General features: G+C 51.1%; 2 protein-coding genes across 2 annotated transcripts; both read right to left on the minus strand.

The window, feature by feature from the left end:
* Positions 1–1,591: 1,591 nt before the first annotated feature.
* LOC140716006 (caveolin-1-like) lies at positions 1,592–8,819 on the minus strand. The gene is given in 3 exon segments (XM_073028643.1): positions 1,592–1,822; positions 1,824–2,069; positions 8,689–8,819. Coding segments are annotated over 3 exon segments (450 nt in total). The 5' UTR covers positions 8,797–8,819; the 3' UTR covers positions 1,592–1,726.
* A 4,951-nt stretch (positions 8,820–13,770) lies between these two features.
* Positions 13,771–18,714, minus strand: LOC140716007 (caveolin-2-like). Its single transcript, XM_073028644.1, has 3 exons — positions 18,491–18,714; positions 16,074–16,261; positions 13,771–15,586 (listed from the first exon to the last, which is right to left on the minus strand). Exons 1-3 carry the CDS (start codon positions 18,635–18,637, stop codon positions 15,436–15,438), a joined length of 486 nt encoding a protein of 161 aa, XP_072884745.1. The 5' UTR covers positions 18,638–18,714; the 3' UTR covers positions 13,771–15,435.
* Between the last annotated feature and the right edge of the window lie 995 nt (positions 18,715–19,709).

Consider the following 19,709-nt stretch of genomic DNA (forward strand, 5'->3'; position numbering starts at 1 on the left):
ACTGATATACTGCTCATCCCTCACCCCTCACCGTGACACTGACACCGACACACCCCTCACCCCTCACTGTGACACCGACACCCCACACCCCTCACTGTGACACTGACACCCCCCACACCTCTCACTGTACCACAGACACTCCCCACACCCCTCACTGCGACACCGATACACCCCACACCCCTCACTGTGACACCGACACTCCCCACACCCCTCACTGTGACACCGATACACCCCACACCCCTCACTGTGACACCGACACTCCCCACACCCCTCACTGTGACACCGATACACCCCACGCCCCTCACCGTGACTTTGATAAAACCCACAATTCTGACCATTGTTCCTTGTGATCTTTTGTCTTTGATGTGACATCAAGATGCAGCGATTGAGTTTAATATAATCATCAAGTCTTTACTCTAAATGAGTTTTAAATACAAAACGTTTTCAGTGTGTGTAAGATTGTTAATGTGTTATTTGAAGTGTTGATGGTTCTTTAGTGAGAACTAATGAGATAGAATGAGAAGGACAGAGAGATGCCAGTCAGTGTACCGATCTCCCCCTGAGAGAGAGGGACTGAGAGACACCGGTCAGTGTACAGATCTCCCCCTGAGAGAGAGGGACTGAGAAACACCGGTCAGTGTATAGATCTCCCCCTGAGAGAGAGGGACTGAGAGACACCGGTCAGTGTACAGATCTCCCCCTGAGAGAGAGGGACTGAGAAACACCGGTCAGTGTATAGATCTCCCCCTGAGAGAGAGGGACTGAGAGACACCGGTCAGTGTACAGATCTCCCCCTGAGAGAGAGGGACTGACAGACACCGGTCAGTGTACAGATCTCCCCCTGAGAGAGAGGGACTGACAGACACCGGTCAGTGTACAGATCTCCCCTGAGAGAGAGGGACTGAGAGACACCGGTCAGTGTACAGATCTCCCCCTGAGAGAGAGGGACTGACAGACACCGGTCAGTGTACAGATCTCCCCCTGAGAGAGAGGGACTGAGAGACACCGGTCAGTGTACAGATCTCCCCCTGAGAGAGAGGGGCTGAGAGACACCGGTCAGTGTACAGATCTCCACTGAAGGAGTGGGACTGAGACACTGATCAGTGTAGGATTATGCCGCTGAGAGACAACAGTGAAGAGGGGTAGGGAAAGGGTTGGAGCAGGAGGTGAGGATTGCAAAAGGTAGTGGTGTAGAGGGGAAGGGAGGGGTGAAGAGGTGGTAGGGACGGATGGGGAGGTGGGTTATTTAGTGGGAGGGGATTATAGGGTGAGTGGGAAGTGGGGAGAGGTGTGGAGGGAGTGGTGAAGGGGTGGAGAGAGAATTGGAGAGTGAGGTGGTCTGTGTGAGATTGGAGGGAGAGGGGAGAGACGGTGGTTGAGGGATGTGGATGGTTAGAGGAGGGTTGTGGGGAATTAAAGGGGAGGGGGAGAGGGTTGATGGGATGGAAGGGGGATAGGAGATTGGAGAAGAGTGGCAGGTGTGGAGAATTGGTGAGACTGAGGGGAGTGATGGAGTTAGGGAGGGGGATGCAAGGAGGAGGAAAGGGTGGGGAGGGGAGGGGGAATGGGGAAGAGAGAGGGAGCTGGGGAATGGAGAGGTTTGGAGGGAGAGGGAGTGGTGACTGGGAAGGATATTGGAAGGAGGGTGAGGGTGGCAACCTGAGGAGGAGGAAGAATGACGTAGGAAGCCCTGGATAAGGCGGGTGGTCCGCGCTGGCAGTCCAGCCTAGCTCTCCTTCCTGAGGGCCAGACGGACACTGAGCAGCAATCCTCCAGCAGCGTTGGAGAGCGGGTCGCAGACAGCACGCAGGCAGGCCGGGTAGCGTGCTGGCGAGGCAGTACAGCTCGATCAGGGCACAGCGCAGGCAGGGCACGGCCGCCCACACCTGCCAGAAGGAGGCACAGGCGTAGAGGAAGCCCCAGAGGACGGCCATCGGCACTCCAAATATGGCGGTCATCAGCCGGTAACACCAGAACTCGGAGACCGTGAAGGTGGTGTGGGTGAGGCGCCACACTGGTGACACGCTGTGGTATCCCTCGGGCTCGGCCACCACCTCCTCCAACTCCACCTGCGAGGAGAAGAGAGAGAGAGCATGGTAAACGGTGTCTTCACACACAGGGGGCACCAGACTCCAACCCATCCCGGGAGGGTCACACACAGACACACCAACACAACACACCCGCTCATAATTACAGAACACTCACACACAAACAACAGAACACACCCACTCATACCGAAACAACACACACTCACACCAACACAACACACCCGCTCATAATAATTGTTTGTAATATACATAAATGATCTGGATGATGGGGTGGTAAATTGGATTAGTAAGTATGCTGATGATACTAAGGTAGGAGGTGTTGTGGATAATGAGGTGGGTTTTCAAAGCTTGCAGGGAGATTTATGCCGGTTAGAAGAATGGGCTGAACGTTGGCAGATAGAGTTTAATGCTGAGAAGTGTGAGGTTCTACATTTTGGCAGGAATAATCCAAATAGAACATACAGGGTAAATGGTAGGGCATTGAGAAATGCAGTGGAACAGAGAGATCTAGGAATAACAGTGCATAGTTCCCTGAAGGTGGAGTCTCATGTAGATAGGGTGGTGAAGAAGGCTTTTGGAACGCTGGCCTTTATAAATCAGAGCATTGAGTACAGAAGTTGGGATGTAATGTTAAAATTGTACAAGGCATTGGTAAGGCCAAATTTGGAATATTGTGTACAGTTCTGGTCACCGAATTATAGGAAAGATATCAATAAATTAGAGAGAGTGCAGAGACGATTTACTAGGATGTTACCTGGGTTTCAGCACTTAAGTTACAGAGAAAGGTTGAACAAGTTAGGTCTCTATTCATTGGAGCGTAGAAGGTTGAGGGGGGATTTGATCGAGGTATTTAAAATGTTGAGAGGGATAGATAGAGTTGACGTGAATAGGCTGTTTCCATTGAGAGTAGGGGAGATTCAAACGAGAGGACATGATTTGAGAGTTAGGGGGCAAAAGTTTAAGGGAAACACGAGGGGGTATTTCTTTACTCAGAGAGTGATAACTGTGTGGAATGAGCTTCCTGTAGAAGTAGTAGAGGCCAGTTCAGTTGTGTCATTTAAGGTAAAATTGGATAGGTATATGGACAGGAAAGGAGTGTAGGGTTATGGGCTGAGTGCGGGTAGGTGGGACTAGGTGAGATTAAGAGTTCGGCCCGGACTAGGAGGGCCGGAATGGCCTGTTTCCGTGCTGTGATTGTTATATGGTTATATATGGTTATAATTACAGAACACTCCCGGGGTCAGACACAGAGTGAATCTCCCTCCACACCGTCCGATCATACACTCCTGGGGTCAGACACAGAGTGAAGCTCCCTCCACACCGTCCCATCAGACACTCCCGGGGTCAGACACAGGGTGAATCTCCCTCCGCACCGTCCCATCACACACTCCTGGGGTCAAACACAGAGTGAAGCTCCCTCCACACCGTCCCATCACACACTCACGGGGTCAGACACAGAGTGAAGCTCCCTCCACACCGTCCCATCACACACTCCTGGGGTCAGACACAGAGTAAAACTCCCTCCACACCGTCCCACCACACACTCCTGGGGTCAGACACAGTGAAGCTCCCTCCACACCGTCCCATCACACACTCCTGGGGTCAGACACAGAGTGAAACTCCCTCCACACCGTCCCATCACACACTCCCTGGGTCAGACACAGAGTGAAGCTCCCTCCACACCGTCCGATCATACACTCCCGGGGTCAGACACAGAGTGAAGCTCCCTCCACACCGTCCCATCACACACTGCCGGGGTCAGACACAGAGTGAAACTCCCTCCACACTGTCCCATCGCACACTCCTGGGGTCAGACACAGAGTGAAACTCCCTCCACACCGTCCCACCACACACTCCTGGGGTCAGACACAGTGAAGCTCCCTCCACACCGTCCCATCACACACTCCTGGGGTCAGACACAGAGTGAAACTCCCTCCACACCGTCCCATCACACACTCCCTGGGTCAGACACAGAGTGAAGCTCCCTCCACACCGTCCGATCATACACTCCCGGGGTCAGACACAGAGTGAATCTCCCTCCACACCGTCCCATCACACACTGCCGGGGTCAGACACAGAGTGAAACTCCCTCCACACTGTCCCATCGCACACTCACGGGGTCAGACACAGAGTGAATCTCCCTCCACACCGTCCGATCATACACTCCTGGGATCAGACACAGAGTGAATCTCCCTCTACACCATCTCATCAATCACTTGCAGGGTACCATGTGGGTTCTTTGAGTTCCCTGAATGGAATGGAGCAGGGTGGGATATGGAAGGGTGAGAGAATGGGATAAGTATGCCACTTTGGATACTGCTGTGGGAGGGGCCGGGGGGGGTTACCTACTAGGGGTAAGCTGCAGCAAACTGGTCTCTGGCACTGAGTATGGTGCTGTAGCTCAGAAGAGAAGGGGAGAGGAATGGAGTCTAGTCATGATAGGGGATTCCATTCCTAGAGGAGCAGGAATGGAACGTGAACGTGAAAGAGACGTATGTTGCCACCCAGATGCCGGGGTCAGATTGGGTCCACTACATTCTAATGGGGGAGGGTGAACAGCCGGAAGTCGTGGTACATATTGGCACCAATGGCCTCGGTAGAAAAGCAGACGAGTTCCTGCAGAGAGAATATAGGGACCTGGGTAGAAAGCAGGACCTCAAGGCTAGTCATCTCTGGATTTCTGCTTATGCCACATGCCAGTGAGGGTAAGAGTAGGCTGATTTGGCAGGTGAATGTGTGACTGAGGAATCAGTGCAGGGGGCAGATTTCTGATTCATTGGGATCTCTCCCGGGGAAGGTACGACTTGTACAAAAGGAATGGGTTACACCTGGACCACTAACCTTGCAGGCAGGTTTGCTGGAACTGTTGCAGAGGGCTTGAATTAATTTGGCAGGGGGATGGGAACCAGAGTGACAGGGCTGATGATGTTAGTGTGCAAGTTAATGCAGTTTGTAGTGAGACTGTGAGGAAGGACAGTCAGTGAGATGTGCAGCAGTGGAACAGGGTGGCAAAATCGAAAATGGTGACGAATACAGGACTGAAGGTGTTATATTGGAATGCATGCAGTATATGGAAATGATGTTGTAGCACAGTTAGAAACTGGCAGATATGCTGTGGGCATTACTGGGTCAGTGGTGAACGAAGATCATAGTCGGGACATTAAGCATACACATTTGTATTGAAAGGACAGGCAGGTGGGCAGAGGGGGTAGGGTGGCTCTATTGGTAAAAAAGAATGAAATCAAATCCTTACAAGGAAGTGACAAAGGATCAGAAGATGTGGAGTCCTCGTGGGTAGAGTTCAGGAACTGCAAGGGTGAAAAGACCCTGAAGGGAGTTATATACAGGCCTCTGAACAGCAACCAGGATGTGAGCTACAGGTTACAGTGGGAGATAGAAAAAGCATGTAAAGAAAGGGTCATTCCGGCAGATTGGGAAAATCAGGTTGGTGCTGGATCCCAAGAGAGGGAATTTGTAGAATTCCTATGAGATTGCTTTTTAAAACGGCTAATGGTTGAGCCAACAAGGGAAGAGGCAATTTTGGATTAGGTGTTGTGTAATGCACCAGATTTGATAAGGGTGCTTAAGGTAAAGAACCCTTAGGGGACAGTGATCATAATATGATAGAATTCACTCTGCAGTTTGAGAGGGAGAAGTTAAAATCAGATGTATCAGTATTACAGTGGAGTTGAGGCATGAGAGAGGTGCTGACCAAAGCTGATTGGAAAGGAACATTAGCAGGGATGACGGCAGAGAAGCAACGGCTGAAGTTTCTGGGAGAAATTCAGAAGCCGCAGGGTAGATACATCCCTAAGATGAAGAAACACTCTGAAAGCAGGACGAGGCAACAGATGGCAACTAAAAAAAAGCCATAAGGAGGGAAAAGATTAAATATGAAGGTTAGCTAGCCAATAATTTAAAAGACGATACCAAAAGTTTTTTCTCAGAGATATAAAGAGTGAAAAGGGGGTAAGACCACTGGAAAATGATGGTGGAGAGGTGATAATGAGGGACAAAGAAATGATGGATGAACTGTGAAGTACTTTGTGTCAGTCGTCACTGTGGAAATCACCTGCAGTATGTCGGGGATTTGAGAGTGTCAGCGGGCAGGAGTGAGTGTGGTTGCTATCACTAAAGAGAAGGTGCTTGCGAAGCTGAAAGGTCTGAAGGCAAAGAAGTCACTTGGGCCAGGTGGACTACACCCCAGGCTTGTGAGAAAGGTGACTAAGAGACTGTGGGTTGTAGAGTAATGATCTTTCAAAAATCACCAGATTCTGGAGAATTGCAAATGTCACTCCACTCTTTAAGAAGGGAGGGAGGCAAAAGAAAATTATAAGCCAGTTAGCCTGACTCCAGTGGTTGGGAAGATGTTGGAGTCCAGTATTCAGGATGAGGTCACAGGGTACTGGGAGGCACATGATAAAATAGGCCGCAGTCTGCATGGTTTCCTCAAGGGAAAATCTTGCCTGACAAATCTGTTGGAATTCTTTGAGGAAATAACAAGCAGGATAGACAAAGGAGAATCGGTGGATATTGTGTACCTGGATTTTCAGAGGGCCTTTGACAAACAAGATTAGAGCCCAGGGTATTAGAGTAAGGATATTAGCTTGAATAAAGCAGTGTCAGATTGGCAGGAGGAAGAGCCAGAATAAAGGGGGACCTTTTCTGGTTAGCTGTCGGTGACAGGTGGTATTCCAGAGGGGTCTGTTTTGGGATTGCTTCTTTTCACATGGATTCGGATGATGGAATTGATTGCTTTGTGGCCAAGTTTCCGGATGATGGGTGGAGGGCAGGTAATGTTGAGGAAGCAGAGGGTCGACAGAATGACCAAATAGGTGACAGATGGAAGATAATGTTGGGTCATGAACTTTGGTAGAAGGAAGAATGGCATAGATTATTTTCTAAATGGGTAGAAAATTCAAAATTCAGAGGTGCAAAAGGACTTGAGAGTCTTTATGCAAGATTCCCTGAAGGTTAACTTGCAGGCTAAGTCTGGAGGCAAATGAAATGTTAGCTTTTATTTTGAGAGAACCAGAATATGAAAGCAAGGATGTAATGTTGAGACTTGATAAAGCACTTGTGACGACTGACTTGGAGTGTAGTGAGCAGCTTTGGGCCATTGTCTAAAAAAAGATATGCTAACATTGGAGTAGGTTCACAAGCATGATCCCGGGAATTAAAGGGTTAATGTATCAGCAGTGTTTGATGGCTGTGGGCCAGATGTTTCCTCTGGTGGGGAGTCTAGGACCAGGGGGCACAGCCTCAGAATCCCTTTAGAACAGAAATGAGGAGGAATTTCTTTAGCCAGAGGGTGGTGAATCTGTGGAATTCATCACCACAGACAGCTGTGGAGACCAAGTCGTTGGGTACATTTAAAGCAGAGTTTGATAGATTCTTGTTCATAAGGGTATCAAAGGTTACAGGAAGAAAGTAGGAGATAATAAATAAGACAATAATATATAGGAGCAGAATTAGGCCATTTGGCCCATTGAGTCTACTTTGCCATTTCATCATGGCTGTTCCAAATTTCCTCTCAGTCCCAATCTCCTGCCTTCCCCCCTTGCCCCCTATCCCTTCATGCCCTGAATCAATCAACCTCTGCCTTAAATATACATAAAGACTTGGCCTCCACAGCTACCAGCGGCAATGAATTCTACAAATTCATTATTCTTTGGCTAGACAAATCCCTTCTCATCTCCGTTCTAAAAGGAGGCTTTTCTGAGGCTGTGTCCTCTGGTCTTAGGCTCCCCCACCATCCACTCTACCAAGGCCTTTAACAATTCGATAGGTTTCATTTAGGTCACCCCTCATTCCTCTGAATTCCAGTGATTACAGGTCCAGAGTCATCAAACGCTCTTCATATGACAAGCCGTTTAATCCTGGAATCATTTTCTTGAACCTCTTTTGACCCCTCACCAGTTTCAGCAAAACTGAAATGGCCTAATTCTGCTACAATGTCTTATGGGTGGGGGTCAACAGAACTTGCTCTAAAAGAAGCCAGCATTTACTAAAAGTAAAGGTCTAGGTTACGGTTACAGCTGAAATATTTAAGAATAAACTTCTTCACTCAGTAAGTAGTGAGAATGTGGAAGGGGTTGCCAGCAGAAGTGGTGGGTACAGTTTCAATTGCAATGTTTAGAAAAGTTTGGATAGTTACATGTGTGGGAGGGGTAAGGAAGGCAGGATGATGGGACCAGGCAGAAAACAAGGCCAACATGGACTAACAGACACAAAAACCACTGAAGGAAGTCAGCAAGTCAGGCAGCATCTCGGGAGAGGAATGAACAGCCGGCATCTCAGGTTCTGTCCTGATGAAGGGTCTTGGCCTGAAAACGCCGAAGATGTATTCCCCTCCATAGATGCCTGACCTGCTGAGTTCCTCCAGTGTTTTCTGTCAGTTTATGAATTCCATCATGGACTAGTCAGGCCGAAGGGCCTGCTCCTGTGCAGTCGTGCCCTGTGACTACAACAGCTTCACCCTTCACTGTTACGACCCCCTCATTCCCCCCACCTCATCCAGCCTTACATTTGAGTCTGCAGAGATGAGTCCTATATATATATATTTCAAGCCAGCCAGATGCTACCTAAATATAGAACGAGACCCGGTTCACGGCCTGCCTGTCGCACTGCTAAGACTTACTTTAACGATTTCATCGTTCAGGTGTTTGGGGTCTCTCTTCACCAAGTCGATCTCTTTGGTGTGGGTGTCAGCATGGGGGGCTTCCTTCCTCTCTACCTCCTCAGCCATGCTGGCTGCTGGGCAGCTGCCTCCCTCGGGCTCAGTGAGACTGGCAGGTCAGCACAGCCAAGGGATCGCTCCCCGCCCCGTCAGCAGCCTCGCCAAGAGTCCTGGGACGCTTTGTAACCTGACATATGTGGTGGAGGGAGGGGGAGAGAGAGAGAGAGGCAGAGACGGAGCGAAGTGCTGCTCCCTCCTCACCGCCCCTCCCACAGCACAGCATTTCCTCACAGCGGAGTGCTCCCTCCTCACCGCCCCTCCCACAGCACAGCATTTCCTCACAGCGGAGTGCTCCCTCCTCACAGCGGAGTGCTCCCTCCTCACCGCCCCTCTCACAGCACAGCATTTCCTCACAGCGGAGTGCTCCCTCCTCACAGCGGAGTGCTCCCTCCTCACCGCCCCTCCCACAGCACAGCATTTCCTCACAGCGGAGTGCTCCCTCCTCACCGCCCCTCCCACAGCACAGCATTTCCTCACAGCGGAGTGCCCCCTCCTCACCGCCCCTCCCACAGCACAGCATTTCCTCACAGCGGAGTGCTCCCTCCTCACCGCCCCTCCCACAGCACAGCAGTTCCTCACAGCGAAGTGCTCCCTCCCACAGCACAGCAGTTCCTCACAGCGGAGTGTTCCCTCCTCACCGCCCCTCCCACAGCACAGCAATTCCTCACAGCGGAGTGTTCCCTCCTCACCGCCCCTCCCACAGCACAGCATTTCCTCACAGCGGAGTGCCCCCTCCTCACCGCCCCTCCCACAGCACAGCAGTTCCTCACAGCGGAGTGCTCCCTCCTCACAGCGGAGTGCTCCCTCCTCACTGCCCCTCTCACAGCACAGCAGTTCCTCACAGCGGAGTGCTCCCTCCTCACAGCGGAGTGCTCCCTCCTCACCGCCCCTCCCACAGCACAGCAGTTCCTCACAGCGGAGTGCTCCCTCCTCACCGCCCCTCTCACAGCACAGCAGTTCCTCACAGCGGAGTGCTCCCTCCTCACAGCGGAGTGCCCCCTCCTCACCGCCCCTCCCACAGCACAGCAGTTCCTCACAGCGGAGTGCTCCCTCCTCACAGTGGAGTGTTCCCTCCTCACCGCCCCTCCCACAGCACAGCAGTTCCTCACAGCGGAGTGCCCCCTCCTCACAGCGGAGTGCTCCCTCCTCACCGCCCCTCCCACAGCACAGCAGTTCCTCACAGCGGAGTGCTCCCTCCTCACCGCCCCTCCCACAGCACAGCACTTCCTCACAGCGGAGTGTCCCCTCCTCACAGCGGAGTGCCCCCTCCTCACTGCCCCTCCCACAGCACAGCAGTTCCTCACAGCGGAGTGCTCCCTCCTCACCGCCCCTCCCACAGCACAACATGTCGAGGAACCAACTAGAGAGCAGGCCATTCTAGATTGGGTTTTGAGCAATGAGGAAGGGTCAGTTAGCAATCTTGTCGTGCGAGGCCCCTTGGGTAAGAGTGACCATAATATGGTGGAATTCTTCATTAAGATGGAGAGTGACATAGTTAATTCAGAAACAAAGGTTCTGAACTTAAAGAAGGGTAATTTTGAAGGTATGAGATGTGAATTAGCTAAGATAGACTGGCAAATGATACTTAAAGGGTTGACGGTGGATATGCAATGGCAAGCATTTAAAGATCGCATGGATGAACTACAACAATTGTTCATCCCTGTTTGGTAAAAGAATAAACCAGGGAAGGTAGTGCACCCATGGCTGACAAGGGAAATTAGGGATAGTATCAAGTCCAAAGAAGAAACATATAAATTAGCAAAAAAAAGTGGCACACCTGAGGACTGGGAGAAACTCAGAGGCCAGCAGAAGAGGACAAAGGGCTTAATTAGGAAAGGGAAAAAAGATTGTGAGAGAAAGCTGGCAGGGAACATAAAAACTGACTGTAAAAGCTTTTATAGATACGTGAAAAGAAAAAGATTAGTCAAGAGAAATGTAGGTCCTTTACAGTCAGAAACAGGTGAATTGATCATAGGGAACAAAGACATGGCAGACCAATTGATAACTACTTTGGTTCTGTCTTCACTAAGGAGGACATAAATAATCTTCCGGAAATAGTAAGGGACCGAGGGTCTAGTGAGATGGAGGAACTGAGGGAAATACATATTAGTAGGGAAGTGGTGTTAGGTAAATTGAAGGGATTAAAGGCAGATAAATTCCCAGGACCAGATGGTCTGCATCCCAGAGTGCTTAAGGAAGTAGCCCAAGAAATAGTGGATGCATTAGTGATAATTTTTCAAAACTCCTTAGATTCTGGATTAGTTCCTGAGGATTGGAGGGTGGCTAATGTAACCCCACTTTTTAAAAAAGGAGGGAGAGAGAAACCGGGGAATTATAGACCGGTTAGTCTGACATCGGTGGTGGGGAAAATGCTAGAGTCGGTTATCAAAGATGTGATAACAGCACATTTGGAAAGAGGTGAAATCATCGGACAAAGTCAGCATGGATTTGTGAAAGGAAAATCATGTGTGACGAATCTTATAGAATTTTTTGAAGATGTAACTGGTAGAGTGGATAGGGGAGAGCCAGTGGATGTGGTATATTTAGATTTTCAAAAGGCTTTTGACAAGGTCCCACACAGGAGATTAGTGTGCAAACTTAAAGTACATGGTATTGGGGGTATGGTATTGATGTGGATAGAGAATTGGTTGGCAGACAGGAAGCAAAGAGGGGGAGTAAACGGGACCTTTTCAGAATGGCAGGCAGTGACTAGAGGGGTACCGCAAGGCTCAGTGCTGGGACCCCAGTTGTTTATAATATATATTAATGATTTAGACGAGGGAATTAAATGCAGCATCTCCAAGTATGCGGATGACACGAAGCTGGGCGGCGGTGTTAGCTGTGAGGAGGATGCAGGGTGACTTGGATAGGTTAGGTGAGTGGGCAAATTCATGGCAGATGCAATTTAATGTGGATAAATGGGAGGTTATCCACTTTGGTGGCAAGAACAGGAAAACAGATTATCTGAACGGTGGCCGATTAGGAAAAGGAGAGATGCAATGAGACCTGGGTGTCATTGTACACCAGTCATTGAAGGTGGGCATGCAGGTACAGCAGGCGGTGAAAAAGGCAAATGGTATGTTGGCATTCATAGCAAAAGGATTTGAGTACAGGAGCAGGGAGGTTCTGCTGCAGTTGTACAAGGCCTTGGTGAGACCGCACCTAGAATATTGTGTGCAGTTTTGGTCCCCTAATCTGAGGAAAGACATTCTTGCCATAGAGGAAGTACAGAGAAGGTTCACCAGATTGATTCCTGGGATGGCAGGACTTTCATATGAAGAAAGACTGGATCGACTAGGCTTATACTCACTGGAATTTAGAAGATTGAGGGGGGATCTTATTGAAACGTATAAAATTCTAAAGGGATTGGACAGGCTAGATGCAGGAAGATTGTTTCCGACGTTGGGGAAGTCCAGAACGAGGGGTCACAGTTTAAGAATAAAGGGGAAGCCTTTTAGGACCGAGATGAGGAAAAACTTCTTCACACAGAGAGTGGTGAATCAGTGGAATTCTCTGCCACAGGAAACAGTTGAGGCCGGTTCATTGGCTATATTTAAGAGGAAGTTAGATATGGCCCTTGTGGCTAAAGGGATCAGGGTGTATGGAGAGAAAGCAGGTACAGGGTTCTGAGTTGAATGATCAGTCATGATCATACTGAATGGCGGTGCAGGCTCGAAGGGCCGAATGGCCTACTCCAGCACCTATTTTCTATGTTTCTATATTTCCTCACAGCGGAGTGCTCCCTCCTCACCGCCCCTCCCACAGCACAGCATTTCCTCACAGCGGAGTGCCCCCTCCTCACAGCGGAGTGCTCCCTCCTCACAGCCCCTCCCACAGCACAGCATTTCCTCACAGCGGAGTGTTCCCTCCTCACAGCGGAGTGCTCCCTTCACATCGCCCCTCCCGCAGCGTGGCACTCCCTTCTTCCTCGCCCCACTTTCCCTTCTCACCATGCCCCCTCCCACGGTGTCAGCCCAGCCATTTGAACTGGTGTCTTTGCAATCCCCCACCCCCAAACCCTAGAATCATGAGTTACCGAGTGATCTGTAGTTGATATGACATTGGAGAGGGAGAGGGAGACAGAGGCAGAGAGGGGAGGTGTAGAGAGAGAGAGAGACAAAGAGAGGGAGAGAGAGAGGAAGAGGGATAGAGAGAGAGGGTGTGGGAAAGAGGGATCGAGGAGGTTGCGACTGATCGGTGTAGAGTGGGAGATGAAGCTATTGCAAGAAAGTTAACGAGGATGGGGGCTCTGAAGATCGAGAGAGGGAAAGTGAGGAGATGGAGGATGGGAGCATCCATCCTGGTCCCCAGGGTGATGCTGGTTGTTTGGAGTTCTGTCTTTAGTAACGGAGACACAATTACCATCATTAGTAACTTTATTACAAAATGACCCACAGGTTCCCCTGACACCTACACTGGGAGCCTCACTATCACCCGGCACCTGGGGTCAGAACTGGACCGGTTCAGGGTCCCCGTCACCTCCTTGGCACAGTCAGGGAAGTCTGGGCCCATGTTAACAGCCCAAATGAGCCCAGGGAGCCAGCGGCTGTAGGGGAGAGGAGGAGAGGGGTAGTGAGGGGAGAGGCTAGATAGGGAGACGAGGGTGGTGAGCAGAGAGAAGGGATAGTGAGGGGAGAGATAGAGTGGATGTGGAGAGGATGTTTCTTTATTGTGGGAAGAGTCCAGGACCAGCCTCAGATGTGAGGAGGAGGAGTTCATTGTATCGGAGGCCAAGTCCTCGGGTATATTTAAAGTGAAGCTTGATTGTCTCGTGATGAGTAGGGGTGCTAAGGTTACGGGGAAGGGCAGGAGAAGGATTGAATGGCCTAATCCTGAGTGAATGAAGAAGCAGACTCGATGGGCCAAATGGTTTCGTGGGACGTGAGGTGGCAGTGTGGGGGGTGGGGAAGGGGCAAGGGGCAGCGAGGTGTAGGGGAAGTGAGGGAAGGGGGAAGGGGTCAAGACTGTGGGGGTGGGAGAGGGAAAGGGGAAATGAGGGGAGAGGGAAGGGGCAGGGACGGGGAGGGGGAAGGGGCTGTGAGGGAAAGGGGAGGGGAGGGGGAAGGGGCAGCGAAGAGGAGGGTGAAGGGACTATGAAAGGGAGAGACAGTGAGAGGAGAGGGGCAGTAAGGGGGAGTAGCTGTGAGGGGAGGGGGAAGGGGAGGGGCAATGAGAGGGAGAAGGAGCGGTGAAGGGGAGGGAGAAGGGGAAGGAGCATTGGGAGGAGAGGGATGGGGTGGGGACAGGAAGGATGATCTCTTTGGTTCATTGTGACATCAAGCTAAAAGTTTCTGGGCAGAACCTGGTGTCCCAGGACGAGGGACCCGCCAGAGGGAGGGGGGTGCCTCTCTTCTCTCATCGTCGCCCCTCACTTTGATGCCCTGAGGTGGGCGTCCTCACCATCGGCCAGGCGATGGGCTGAGGAGTGAGCAGCACCGAGGGACCTGTACTCCCCCAGCCCCAACATTGGGACCATTGCTCAGCCCCGTGTGGGGCAACTGCCCTGACTGGGGCTGGGGGCTTAGTTGAGGCCTGGGACTGCATATTGGAGTGGGTTCCGGGAGGGAGGGAGGGTGTGAGTGCTCCTACGAACAGCAGAGGGGGAGTAGGCGGGGCAAAGATGGATGCCTGGAGTGTGAAGCGTGCCCAGGAAGCTTTACAGAGGGAGCAGAGGAGATTCACCAGGATGCTGCCTGGATTAGAGAGGGTGCAGAGGAGATTTACCAGGATGCTGCCTGGATTAGAGAGGGTGCAGAGGAGATTCACTAGGATGCTGCCTGGATTAGAGAGGGTGCAGAGGAGATTCACCAGGATGCTGCCTGTTCAGAGAGGGAGCAGAGGAGATTTACCAGGATGCTGCCTGTTCAGAGAGGGAGCAGAGGAGATTTACCAGGATGCTGCCTGTTCAGAGAGGGAGCAGAGGAGATTTACCAGGATGCTGCCTGTTCAGAGAGGGAGCAGAGGAGATTCACCAGGATGCTGCCTGTTCAGAGAGGGAGCAGAGGAGATTCACCAGGATGCTGCCTGGATTAGAGAGGGTGCAGAGGAGATTCACCAGGATGCTGCCTGTTCAGAGAGGGTGCAGAGGAGATTTACCAGGATGCTGCCTGTTCAGAGAGGGAGCAGAGGAGATTTACCAGGATGCTGCCTGTTCAGAGAGGGAGCAGAGGAGATTTACCAGGAGGCTGCCTGTTTAGAGAGCACATCTCATGAGGATAGGTTGAGCAAGCCAGGACTTTTCTCCCTGGAGCGAAGGAAGGTGAAAGGTGACTTGATAGAGGTGTACAAGATAAGAGGCATAGATCGAGCGGGCAGTCAGAGACTATTTCCCAGGACAGAAATAGCTAATAAGAAGGTCATAATTTTAAGGTGATTGAAGGAAAATACAGAGGGAGAGTCAGAGGTAGTTTTTTGTACACGGAGGGTGGTGGGTACATGGAATGCCCTCAGAGATGGCGTACGTACATTAGGGACATTTAAGAAACTCTCAAATAACCACAGGGATGATAGAAGACAGGAGAACTATGTGGGTGGGAGGGTTAGAGGAGGTTAAAAGGTCAGCAGAAAGCCATGGGCCCAGGGCCAGCTCGACGTTCAGTGGCCAAGACCCACTGTGGGAGGGGCGGCGTGGGGTGACGGTGTCTGGGGCTAGAGGTGGGCCAGCCGCAGGTGGATCCGGCGGCAGCAGTAGCTGACGCTGGTGCAGAAGGGAGCGACGATGGTGTCCGTCACGGTCAGGCAGAAAGCCTGCCAGGTGGGCTGGCACAGGAGGCACATCCGGGCACAAGGAACCAGGCACCTGGTGGGCAGCGGGAGCAAGCGCAAGGTCAGAGCCGGTGGGCAACATATCCTTTCCCACTCTGCTCCAATACCTTCCCCTCCCGCACTCCCCCTACCCTTCTCCTCCCACTCACCCCCTCCCCCTCTCACTCCCCACTCACCCTCCCAACTGCCCCACTTGCACCCTCCACTCTACTCCCTCTCCCCTACTCCGTACTCCCCACTCCCCACCCCCTCTCCCCCACTCCACACTTCCCTACTTCCTCTCCCTGCTCCCCATTCCCTCTCACCCCTCTCCCCTTCCCCCTCGACCCTCCTCCCCTTCGCCTTCGCCCTCAACCCTTCCCCCTCCTCTTTCACCACTCATTACCTCTCTCCCATTTCCTCTATCAACACCCCACCTCACTCCCTTGCCCCATGTCCCCTCCCCACACTCCCGTCCTAGTCCAAGGCTTGCAATCCTGTCCCTGTCTGCTCCCCCCGCGCTGCCATCAGTCGACACTTACCAGATGTGCAGGCAGCTAGCGAGCGCGAAGAGGCAGCCAGCAGCGATGGAGGCTGGGACGGCGCAGAGCAGAGAGATGACACGGTAACCCCAGAGTCTGCAGATCTCGAAGGAGATGTTGCTCCACGCCCAGACCTTGTCGAAGCTGTGAGCGCTCTCCGGTTCTCCGATCAACTGCTCAAAATCCACCTGCAACCAAGACAGAACACTCCCCAGATCCTGCATTCTCAGACCTGGGCCCTCTTGGATAGATTCCTCCTAGCTTGCAGGAGCGGCTTCACTCAACACTGCTTGTGCCTTCTTCCCAAACTGGAGGGATAGAATCAGAGTGGAGACAGCTCAGTGTTTCAACCATAGAACGTACAGCACAGTACAGACCCTTCGGCCCACAATGCTGTACCGACCCTTTGGCCTTCTCTAAGATCAAGCTAACCCCCCACTCACACATAGCGCATCAGTTTTTCCCAGCATCGAGGTGCTTGTCTTAGAGTTTCTTACGTGCATTTAGGAATGGGAACATTCTATGTGGAGTCATAGAGACAGGCTTGTTAGCCCATTCATCCCATTCTGCCTAGTCCCATTGACCTGCACCTGGATCCAATCCACCCATACCCCTCCCATCCACGTGCTTATCCAAACATCTCTTAAGCATTGAAATCCAACACTTCCACCCGCGGAAATTCTCCCCTTACACATTTCACCTGTCACCCTTTACCTGTGACCTCTCAGTGGAAAAAACCCCGCTTGAATTTATACCCCTCACGACTCTGCATACCTCTATCAAATCTCCCCTTGTTCTCCCTCACTGCAGGGAATAAAGTCCGAACCTATTCAACCTTAGTCTAAAACTCAAGTCCCAAAGTTCCACATCAGACAGACAGACAGACAGACATACTTTATTGATCCTGAGGGAAATTGGGTTTCGATACAGCCGCATCAACCAAGAATAGTGTCACGCTTCAGGAAGTCGAACTGTCACAGTGAGCAGCAGAGTCCTGAGATGGACAGACCTGGGTGTGCGTGAAAGTGGTGTAGCAGGTGGACAGGACGGTGAAGAAAACCTCTGGCACACTTGCCTTCATCAGTCAGAGAACTGAGTGTACAAGTTAGGATGTTTTGTTGTAGAAGTTGAGGCCACATTTGAAGTATTGCATTCAGTTTTGGTCGCTCTGCTAGAAGAAAGATGCCATTAATTTGGAAAGAGTGCAAAGGAGATTTCTGAGGACGTTGCCAGGATTTATAGAGCTGAGTTATGGAGAGAAGTTGGGCAGGTTGGGACTTTTTCCATTGGGAGACTGTGAGGAGACCTTATAGATGTGTGTAAAATCATGTGGGATTATAGTAAGAAGAATTGTCTTTTTCCCCAGGGTTGGGGAATTAAGAACTGGTTTAGGTGAGAGAGGGTGAGATTTAATTGGAATCTGAGAGGTAAATCCTGCACCCAGAGAAGGTGCAGCGAGTTGATTCAAGATTATTTATCACATGTCATCGAAACTTTCAGTGAAAAAACAACCAACGCAACCTAACGATGATCCGGGGGCTGGCCAAGTGTCGCCACACATTCTGGTGCCAACACGGCATTCCCACAACACTCGGCAGAACCACACAGAGCAAAACAAGCAGCAAAACAAGCCCGGTCCCTCCATTCCTCCCTCCCACCCATGCACACACACAGCCCCAGGACTGCCATCCTGCAGCGAGCTCAGATGTGCAGACATTGCGAGAGTTGCCAGAGGAAGTGGTTGAAGCAGGCACATCAAAAGATTTGAAGTCAAAGCTGTGCTTATTATTAAAGTATGTATGCAGTACACAACCCTGAGATTTGTCTTTCCCATAGCCAGCCGCAAAACCAAGAACCACCATGGAACCAGTGAACAGAGAAACAGCAAAACCCCAACACACAAAAAAAGAACAAATTGTGCAAATGGCAAGGAAAAAAACGAATGAGAGACACAATACAAAACACCAAATCACAAAGACATCGAAAGCTTCCTGGCACATTCTGTTCAGCTCATTTCAGTTCAATCCAGTGCCACGTCTCCCACAGCGGTAGTCCGCCCTGATCAAAATCGCATAAAACTGCAACAGGTCACTGGCGCCATCTTTAATAGCATTTAAATGGCTCAGAGGCAAGTGAAACTAGGTTAGGTGGGTTAGCGTGGAACAGCTGGGCCGAATGGCCTGTTTCCCTGCTGTGCAATGTTGTTAACACCTCTCATTCAATCCCAGATGGATCACAAGCTGGTGCCCATTGACTCCCACCCGTCCAACAGCCCAGCGTAAATGGGCTGGGATATAAGTTGCATATTTTACAAGCTCTGAGACAGATCCCAGTGGGGACAAATCCCAGGCTCTAAGTGAAGTTGCTAACCCCGCTCTCTACCCCTAAGGAGGAGGGGACAGAGTGCAGCATACTACCTTGAGGTGCTGGTTAATCCCTTCTGGGTCCCTGTTCTCCTCGCCCGTAGAGCTGTCAGCCGGGGCAGGCTGTGGGGTCCCCTCCCCGTTGCCTCCAGGGCCCCGAGGCTGGTCGTCAAGCTCGATCTTCGTATAGTCTCCGTTCATGGCTTTCCGAGGCAAAGGTTACTTAAATCAAACCTGGACCTGTTGTTGTCCCCCAGCCAACCCTGCCTGTCTGTGCTCGTCTCCTGTCGAGTGGACCGTTCTATTTTGGGAGGCAGAGTCAATTCGTGCCCAGTATTCCGCTGACATGGAGGCCAAGGCTGTAACCACTTAAAGGGACACCTCCCTCCTTCCCTCCCCACCCCCAAGCCTGTTACCCCCTGACAACTTCACTGCCTGGCTCCTCGATCTCCTTCATCAGGTGCAAAGAGGGGATGCCCTACTGAGTGAGTCGTGCTCATCAGGGAGCAATGATTTTACACTAGGCTGGAAGCTCAAAGACCCAGCCAGAGAGAACAGTCATATCCACAGCACCTTCTCAACAAGACCATAAGATATAGGAGCAGAATTAAACCATTTGGCCTATCGAATATGCACCACCATTCATCATGGCTGACTTATTATCCCTCTCAAGCTCATTTTCCTGCCTTCTCCCCATAACCTTTGATGCTTTGGGTAATCAACAACTTATCGACCTCTTCTTTAAATACAGCCAGTCTTGGCCTCCATAGTCATTTGTGGCAATGAAATCCAGAAATTCACCCTCATCTTTCTTCAAAATGGATGTCCCTCATGTCCTGGACTTCCCCACTACAGGAAACATCCTCTCTACATCCACTTGATTTAGCCTTTTCATATTCGGTAATAATTTGGAGCTTGTCTAATTCGCCCAGCAAGGGATGCGGAACCTTCAGCCCAAATGGTCAGCGTCGTTCATTTATTGTTGTCCTGGTGCAGGCCGAATCGAGGAGGTGGGGTCCAGGCCCCAGAGGGTATTGAGGCAACTGAACCCGATATTTTGACAATGGTTTTGGCAGCGGGCCAGATTGAAAAGGTCAGGGTGTTGGGACCCGAGGCAAGAGATGGGTCAGTTCATCTTGCTGCTCTGTGAGGTTTACTTGACTCTGTGCTGAACCATAGGTCTCAGGCTGCAGTTCAAAACACTATTTGCTTGCACTTATTGTTTGCATAATTTGTGTTTTTTCCCCCCTCTGTGCACACTTTTTTATGGGTT

Source organism: Hemitrygon akajei, chromosome 24 (genome assembly GCF_048418815.1).
Source record: "Hemitrygon akajei chromosome 24, sHemAka1.3, whole genome shotgun sequence".
Classification (NCBI taxonomy): domain Eukaryota; kingdom Metazoa; phylum Chordata; class Chondrichthyes; order Myliobatiformes; family Dasyatidae; genus Hemitrygon; species Hemitrygon akajei.